Raw genomic sequence first — 9,026 nt, 5'->3', positions numbered from 1 at the left:
CAGGGCCCTCGGGCGGGTCCTGCCGCCGGCGCCTTCCCATCGCCCGTGCCCTGAGCAGGTGGCACTGGGGGATGTGCAGGTGGCACTGGGATGTGCAGGTGGCACTGGAGGATGTGCAGGTAGCACTGGGATGTGCAGGTGGCACTGGGGGATGTGCAGGTGGCACTGGGGAGGTGAAGGTCCAGCACTGGGGGATGTGCAGTTGGCACTGAGGATGTGCAGGTAGCATTGGAGGATGTGCAGTTGGCACTGGGGATGTGTAGGTGGCACTGGAGGATGTGCTGATCCAGCATTGGGGATGTGCAAGTAGCACTGGGGGATGTGCAGGTGGCACTGGGCGATGTGCTGATCTAGCATTGCGGATGTGTAGGTAGCACTGGAGGATGTGCAGGTGGCACTGGGGATGTCATGTCAGGCAGTGCCTGCCTACCCTGGCTCTGCTTTGTTGCTGGAGAAAGGCTCGGGAGGGATCTCCCCAGGGTATGGGATAGCTTACAGGTGGGTGCAAAGAGGACAGTCAGGCTTTGCTCAGTGGGACAGGACCAGAGTGGCACACACTGAAACGCAGGAGGTGCTGTCTGAGCACAATGAAGCACGTTTTTGCTCTGAGGGTGGCAGAGCACAGGCTGCCCAGGGAGGCTCTGGAATCTCCCTCCTTGGGGATATTCAGAAGCTACCTGGTTATGGTCCTGAGCAAACAGCTTGGGGTGGCCCTGCTTGAGCAGGGGGGTAAACCTCCAGAGATCCCGGACAGCCTCAACCCTCCTTTGATTCTGTACCTCCCTGAAGCTCTGCTGCTGGTGTCATTCTCACAACTCGAAGTTACACAGGTCGACAGGACCCATGTCTGTTCACCCATTGAGAAAAGGGTACTTTGATTTTGTTGGCACAGGCTGTGCCTGTTCTGGGAAACTCAGAGTTTGGAGCACAGTGAAAAGCTCAGGGCAGCAGGCAGAGGCATTGCCCACAGAAGAACAAGTAGCGTGTCAGTTTTGTACAGACTACATGCGTTCTGACCTCAGCATCAAATCCCAATTCTGTGTTTCAGTTTATTCTATATGGCACATTTGGTTACCCACTGAGAGCCCATCAATGGACTTGGAAGCTAAGGATGAAGAGGAGGAGAGTCTACAAACAGCATTCAAAAAGCTGAGAGTGGATGCAGCAGGGTAAGTGAGCAACTAAAAGGGCTGTGTAGTTTGTCAGGTTTTTGTTACATATTTGTATTAGTTTGCATCTCAAAATCAACAGGTAATTTGGTGAGAGGCTCCTTGTTCTCCAAGAGAAGATAAGTGCATCACTTCAGATGAAATGCAGTCATTATAACAAAGTAGTACTTTATGAGTGAGAAATTTTGACACAATATCCAACTGAAATTACACAGTGGCTGTATGGAAACATGAAGTGACTCATCCAGAGCAGTGAACCCACTCTTAACTGTCATGGTAGCTGTGGTCATTTGGTGTGATATAGAACTTGTCCATTTGTGTAAACACTGGTGTCTGCAGCCACTTTACCAGACTTGACTTAGTGCCATTTTTCTTGGAAAGTGTCTGGAGAACAGCACCAACACCTTGGAGTGTGCTGGACAGCTCTGTCTCACTGGGAAGCATTGGGTTAAATATGAGTGCTGAGTGTTTCTGGTTTCAGGGAATTTTGTGGAGTAAAATGTCTGCAGATATGCTTGTACTAAAAACTTCATAACACGCTGGGTGTGCTGATGTCAGGTAGTATAAGACTTTCCTTAAAAGTAGGAACTAATAAAATTAGGCAGTTTAACACTCTGTGGGGCAGTTCAAGTCTTTGGGGAATTCTCAGACACAAGAGAAAGCTTTGTACTGACAGTGTTACCTTGTGAATTCGACTCCACAGCCATCAGCACTGCAAACTCAGGACTTCCTCTGCATGTGGAAATACATTTTGCTTTGCTACTTGTTTCCTCTACTTCAGGAGGTCTTCTGAGAAATGTGGAAAAAATAGCTGTTCTTTAACAGGGAACTGTGCTTATCAAACATAGCACTTTGATGTGTTAGCAGAGACAGACTGTGTGGGACTCTGCTTGATTCCTGATGGTATCTTCTTAGGCATAAAAAGATCTTGTTTTGCAGGCATGTGTTTTGAACAGCTCAAGTCTTGTGACTAATCCTTTAAGATCAACTTGGGGCAGAGTATTTGGCCTCTTCTAGAACTTCAGCCTTGTTTCTTATGGTTTCCCATCCCGTGTTCCAGATCACACCTACAGCCACAATAAATATAGATTGCTGTCTGGACCTCCAGGGCCAGATGTTTTATTCATTCTGTGTTTATGTGGGAAATTTAATGAGAAATAAATTAGTAATCTGTTCTTGTGTGTTGTACCTCATCCAGTTCTCCCCTGAGTCCCCCTCAGCCTGCTGCTCCAGGTTCCTGACTTTGCATTTCAGATGAGCAGGAGCCTATCTTTAACAACTATTGTCTGACAAGAATGTTTGGAACCTGAGTTTACATTCCTTTAATGTGTCATTTTGGTACAAATAGGGCATGACATCAGCCTCTGGGCATTTTGGCTGCCTTTCATTTCATCTCACCTATCTTTAGCCACTTGACTGAGGCCAGTACAGTAGGAGGGTTGGATAAATCTCTGTAATGCCCTGTTTCTACCCACTGGTGATAGAGGAAGTCAGGGCTGCAAACTTGACTGCCTTGGCTCAGCATTCAAAGCAGAGAGGCTGGATCTGGGCTCTGGAGCTGTATGTTGATGTTCTGTGATGTGGCATTTCCCTTTTTACCCAGATGTATTGCAGCTCTGTCTGTGGGCGATGGGACGGTTCTCAGGACAACGGCAAGAGCAGCTGTGGATGGAGCCAAGCAACAGACTGTCTGCTCCAAGGAAGCATGGCATGGGTAAAACATGACACATTTAACAGTTGCATGCTGCTTTCAGTGCAAGTTGTTGCTAATTAGTTGCCTCAACACCTCTTTTCTCTCCGTTCTATTACAAAATTTTTCTGTGACTGTTATGTTTTTTAGGGTATTTCATCAAAGACTTTGAAAGCATATTGGCTCTTCCCTTAGAGAGGGTACTTAAACCTTTCTTTTCCTCTGATTTCCTCAGTAGTTCCTTTCTTCAAGTCTTATCTCTGCAACATCCTCTCACTTCATTCTTGGGTTATGTCTGTATAAAGTACCTGGATGTTCAGTGTGGTTGTCCCAGCAGCTCCAACTGATCCAGGTTCTGCACTACAGAGCAATTTGGGAGGAAAAAGTATCATTTGCTTAACATAGAAGATTTGAGGGAAGATACCTTAAATAAGGGTTGCTTGTGTGTATCGTCTGGGGTAGCCCAAATTTCTTCAGAGTCCTCCACTGTTCCATCAGAGGTTATAAGTGACCAGTCACCAGGTTTTTCGCAGCAGAAAAATAACCTTATGAAATATTTTTAGCCACCTTTTCATGCTTATTGAGCTGTGGTGTAGATTCTGGAGTTACCCACTTGCTCCCCTGTTGTAACCCTGCAGGTGTGTGAGAAAACCTTCCCGAGGATCCACAAGAGTCCCACGTCGCCGACGCTCCAAGTCTCCTGTCCTGCATCCTCCCAAGTTTACATACTGCAACACGAAAGCCAACAACCAGCTGAAACATAAAGCCCAGGCAGACACATCGAAGGGTATGATCAGCTCAGACGTTTTTGCCACAGCAGAGCACGGTACGAAGGACAGGCAGGATTCTCGGCGACAGAACTGACCCGCTGGAAGCTTTCACCGCCGAAGAGCCTTTGGAGAAGTCGAGAGAGAACTGCCCTGCTCTCTCCTCATCCTTTGAAACGAGCTTGCATTCTAGCCAAACCTCAGATTTCCAGTCCTTATCCATGCTTAGCAGCGGCAAGCAGTGCCCTTGTACGGACAAGAAGTGCCAGTGCAAGCAGTGGCGAACCATGGAAGTGTATTCCTTCTCCGGCTTACGGAGCGTCCTGTCGGAGTGCGAGAAGGCAGTCCTGGGAGTCCATGCCCACTCTCTCCAAAACAGAGCCCCTTGTGGGACAGCCTCATCAAGCTCTCCTAGATCTTGTTCTGAGCAAGCTCGAGCCTTTGTGGATGACGTGACTATTGAAGACCTGTCGGGATACATGGAATACTACTTATATATTCCCAAGAAAATGTCTCACATGGCAGAAATGATGTATACTTGACTGAAAGCAACCGAGAATCCTGAAGCAGAGTTTGTTACAATGGTTGGGTTAATTGCCTTGTCAGTGCCATGTTTTCACTGTTGTGTGTTTGAGTAAATGTTTCTTTGCCTCATACAGTTTAGTTTTCTAATAAAATGAAAAATTAAATATAGTTTCCGAGCTTAGTTCTAAAAAGAATGCACTAAAGTCTCTGAATACCTTAACAAAAGCACTCTAGGTCAAATGAGCTGTTTGGTTTTTGGTTTGTGCTGTGGATATTCAAGCTCTGTATGCTGTTTTCACTATGTTTAAAAAAAAAAAAAAAACCAAAACAAAACACTTTAGTTTTTTTCTGAAATTTTGCAGTGTTTGGAAGGTTTATTCTTAACGTGTCCCAGTACTTAGAGAAAAGGTTTGCAGCTACAGCTCTATCCTCCTCATCCTGTCTAGAGAGAAGGATGAGAAGGCATTTGGCATTTTGGATAGGATGAATCTCCTTTCCTTGAACACTATCTGGCTCCTTTTTAGTAGGATCCAGTTGTGAATGCTTCCTCCTCACAAATCTGTTGGGAGGTCCAGAACATGCAAGTGTGTGCTTGGACCCTTCCATAATCTAACTCGCTCATTCTTAAGCAGTTCTATTTTTCTGCAGATAAGTGAAGCTCTTAGAAGCAAAAATATATTTTGTTATTTGTGCTTTACAGATGGAATAATATAGGGGGGAGTGGAGCAGGCTAACAGTTTTTTTGGGCTATGCTGTCTCAGGAGTGGGGATGGTGGAGCCATCTGTACAGATTGTTTCTGAGTGTGTCTGATACACAAAGCAGCGTGGAAAGAAGGTGAACAAGAAGTGTGTATCATCCTGGCTTTGTGCTGTAGAGCTATGACATTCCTGTTGGTTGAAAATACTGCAATAAAACATTTTGTTGCCGAGAATTGCATTAATAAATATTTGTCAAAACTCATCAAATTAAAGACTGACTAATTTGACTTACACTCATCTCCCCTCAAGACCTTTTTTTCTGAAAAAAACCAAAAAATTCTGCTTTCAGTGTCAGTTGTACATGCTTAGCAACCATGTCTTACTAAAGTACTGTGATTTTGATTCACAGGCTTAAAAATGAGTGGTCAGCAAGCCAAGGAGTCACAAGCAGTTGTGTAAAAATAGATGATAGCAGATGTGGACAGTTGGCCTTGTATTCTGTGCTGGAGAAGGCTCAGACATTGGATGATAATCCCTGTCTGTAGATTTTATTTTTACCATCCTTAAAATTTACACAATGAATCCAGGAAGTTGAGATTTAAAGTTCAGATAAATCAAAAAACAAGAATACAACTAAAAGCTATTATTTTACTCTTTAGTTTCCTGCTGTTGTTTAGCAGCAATATTTGCTCTGACTCAAATTAAATTTGACCTCTAAATTTTCTCAGATTAGTCCTTTGCTGTCCCCTTCACCTCCCTCTTCAGCACTATCCTGCAATACCCACCCACACACACTTGAGATTTTCTCCACTTTCTCCCTTCAGAAAACTGGTCTAATACGTACTTTGCTTTGAAGCATCTAGTACAAATTACCTTTGTGGCTGGTTTTTTTTTTTCATGCTATTTGTGCTTCATCAGAGGGTGTCTGCTAGTTCATGTGCTGGTTCTGTGCCCTCTTTAAACCAACCACTGGAAGGTATTTGTTGCTGGACACAGGGTTGCTCCCCTTCAGACTAACAATTTCCCTGCCCCTTGGTGAGTGCCAACCTGGAGTCAGTGTGTGAAGCTGGAACACAGCTCTTCCACATGCACAAAAATACAGTTATTTAAACCCAGTATTGGATGTCCCCACTCCCCTCTGCAGCCACAAAGGGGCACAGTGAGGCCCTTCCCCAGAAACGTGGTGTGGCAGCCTGGCTCAAGGTCACCTCGGGGCAGTTCTGCTGTGCTGCACAGTCGTGCTGCTCTTCAGTAAAGCGTGCACAACCCCGGGAAGTGTCTAGACTGGTGTTACATAAACCCAGTACTGATCAACGCTGCTGGAAGGGCACGTTTTCAGCTGTGCAGCAGGACAAAGTGTCACAGACCTGCTGTGTCCAGGGAGAGTGGGGCAACTGGGGAAATGGTGGGTGTTAAACTAGTCCAAGATATGCAATGAAACTGAAGAGAAGTGAACTCAGTTGGCCAGAAGGGCAGGTGGGAGGGAAGAGTCTGAGAGCAGGTTCTCCAGATACACTTCCATAGTGTCCTGTGCAGGACTGAAGTAACTAGTACTGAGGGCAGAAGGAAAGGGAATAAAAAAGAAACAATAACTCAGTGGTTTTGTGTTCTTCCGGAATCCCTGTTTGTGCTAGTGTTTCAGCATGTCTAGTGCAGCCTGCGGCAGGGGAAGGGCAGAGACTTTGGGCTCTTGACTGCAGCTTGAGGCTTGCAGCAAACATCCTGAAACATTGCTGCTGACATTGGCACAGCACAAAACAACCCCTTGGGGTGAATGATGGGCCCTAAGAGAGGCCCCAAACCCAATCTTCCTGTTTCCTTCAAAGCTTTCCCAGTTCAGCTCATTCACTCTGCTAACGCAGTGACTCCTGCTTGCTGCCTGCCTGGAATCTCAAGATTTATTGGAAAACTGCATCTTCTCTGGGAATGCCTGCACAGCACTGTCAGGGTGATTGATGAGCTGAGTTGTCCCAGCACAAGCAGAGCTGAGCACAGCCTTACTGCTCCCAGCCTGCTACTGTACCTGCCCCAACAAGCCTCTGGAATTTTTTCCTGCCCATGGATGCTCTAGAATCTGTCCCCAGACAATCTACAGAAGAGTATGTCTGAAATGCTCTGAGAAACAGAACATTGCAGCACTCCCAGGTCTTTCCTCAGATCAGATCCCACCTTTCTACTTCCTATCTCAGCAGATCCAGGCTGGGTTTTTCTCACTGGCTTTCCCCACTCCCAGCACTTCACAGGTTCTTGCCTGTCTAGTTTCAGGAGTAGTTCAACTGAAGCAGGATGCAGAAGGGCACCCTGGATCAATGACATTTATTTTTTGCCTTACAGAAGCCAAACAGAGTCAGAGCTAAGCTTTACATTGGCAGACACTGAATCAGGCCACTGGGAAAAAAAATCAATGGAGCCATTTCTACAGCCCGATTTTCCACCCTCTCCTTCTAAAGCAGGGAAGGTTCTACTGTGTCTGCAAAGTCTGTGATCTACTCTAGCCTCCTGTTCTCTTATCTCTGTAACCTTTGCATCAGCTCTGAGCCAAGACACCCCAGATTCTGTAATTCCAAACCACCAACACCCACAATCCTGCCCCGATGGCACCTTCTGCCAGGGCTCTGCCAGAGCCACCGGGTCCAGCCACACAGCATCCTACAGAGCAACCCAGCACTGACCCCTTTGGCAGTCAGGAAGGGTATGGACAAGAGCTGGAGATGATCTCAAGGTCACACAAGGTCAGGGCACCCCTAAAGGGGCCAAGCACCCATCCTGCCCCTCAAACCTTTCTCAGTTTAGCCAGCTGAAACCCAACTCAATAAACAGACCCCTACAGAGGCTCTGTGTACCTGCAGGACCCAAAGGGATGCAGCGACCTGTCATTTCTTATTCCCCACAGTGCGGCACTAATTCATCGCAAAATATACCACTAGATGGGGCTTTCCGGACAGCGATCCAGGGAGAGCTGCTGCTGCCTGGTCAACCTGCTTCTTGCCTTTTCTAAACCCACAGTGTCCCTTTCCAAAGAAAGAAGCCCCAAAAGATGCTCCTTGGGCAGCGAGGGCTCTCCTGCACTGGTGGGAGGGGAGGTTCTGGAGCAGAGGGCAGAATGGTGCTGCACCGTGGGGCCAGATCTGTACAGCTCAGTTTTCTCTGAGTTTACAGCAGCACAAATCAGTGTCCTTCCCTTTGCAGCCCAAAAGCAGAGGCCAAGCAAGAGCCTGTCCCTGTGGGTGTTCTTGAGCCAGCACAGGGGCTCTGGCAGCACTTGGGAAGCTCTGGGCTGCTGGAGACGGCAGGAGGAGGCAGGGCACAGCACTTCCAAGGCTCATCCTCACCCTCCTGCACACCCTTGGGATCAGGACTTCACCACACCTAAGGATTCATTTTCACTTTCCAGTGCCCAGAAAATTGTTCCTTGCACTATGTGCATCCCAATACCAGTTTGGCCTCACACCCTCCCAGTGCTGCTGGGCAAAGTGTGCCTCAGTTTCCCCACTTGAACCAGCTCTTTCAAACCCTCCTATTTCCAACCTCACCAGCTCCAGTGGTTCATACTGAGAGTCCCTGCACAGCCTTGAGATGCAGACTGACTCCCTGTGCCTGCAGAGCCCTCTCCCCCATTCTCTCCAGAACATGCCCCTGCAGCCCCCATAACTGGGCTGTTTTTACCCCCTGGCTGTCAGCTAGTCCCGTGTGTGGAAAATTATCTCCAACCTGCCAGATTGCTGGAGATGGAGCATGACAAAGCCAAGTGTCATAAAGGACAGGTCCAGATCACTGTGTCCAGAAAGATGTCAGCTGCCTACACATCTGTGCCTGCAAAACTCTGGTGATGCTCATAAGGTTTGGAGAGCAGCACCTCCAGAAGCCTCAGTGCTCTCTGAGTCTCCTGGCCGGTTTGGAAATGTGACACACCTTGCTAATTCTGGAAATGACCCCCAGCTATGCCTGCTTTGGTGCAGGACAGCTGGCTGGTTTGGCCAAGCATCCCAAGGCTCTGGTACTCAGTGAGGGCTCCTGGGCTCTACCCTGGTACAGGCTACATAACACCCATTAGGCAGAAATTAATCTCTGCTCTCCAAAAATCACCAAATACCTTTACAGAGCTATTGCTGCTTCTTCCCATGAAGGTTACAAAGCAGGCAGGACACCTGCTAGGCATTTTAAAACCAGTATCCA

At 47.3% G+C, this 9,026-nt stretch overlaps 1 protein-coding gene across 1 annotated transcript; it reads left to right on the top strand.

Annotated features, from left to right (window-relative positions):
* Nucleotides 1–1,054: 1,054 nt before the first annotated feature.
* LOC103811186 (oxidative stress-responsive serine-rich protein 1-like) lies at nt 1,055–4,168 on the top strand. The gene is given in 4 exon segments (XM_009084140.1): nt 1,055–1,169; nt 2,773–2,883; nt 3,498–3,707; nt 3,709–4,168. Coding segments are annotated over 4 exon segments (858 nt in total). The 5' UTR covers nt 1,055–1,092.
* The last annotated feature ends 4,858 nt before the right edge of the window (nt 4,169–9,026 follow it).

Source organism: Acanthisitta chloris, unplaced genomic scaffold (genome assembly GCF_000695815.1).
Source record: "Acanthisitta chloris isolate BGI_N310 unplaced genomic scaffold, ASM69581v1 scaffold35651, whole genome shotgun sequence".
In the NCBI taxonomy this organism is placed as follows: domain Eukaryota; kingdom Metazoa; phylum Chordata; class Aves; order Passeriformes; family Acanthisittidae; genus Acanthisitta; species Acanthisitta chloris.
This window is presented reverse-complemented; position numbering and strand designations above follow the sequence as displayed.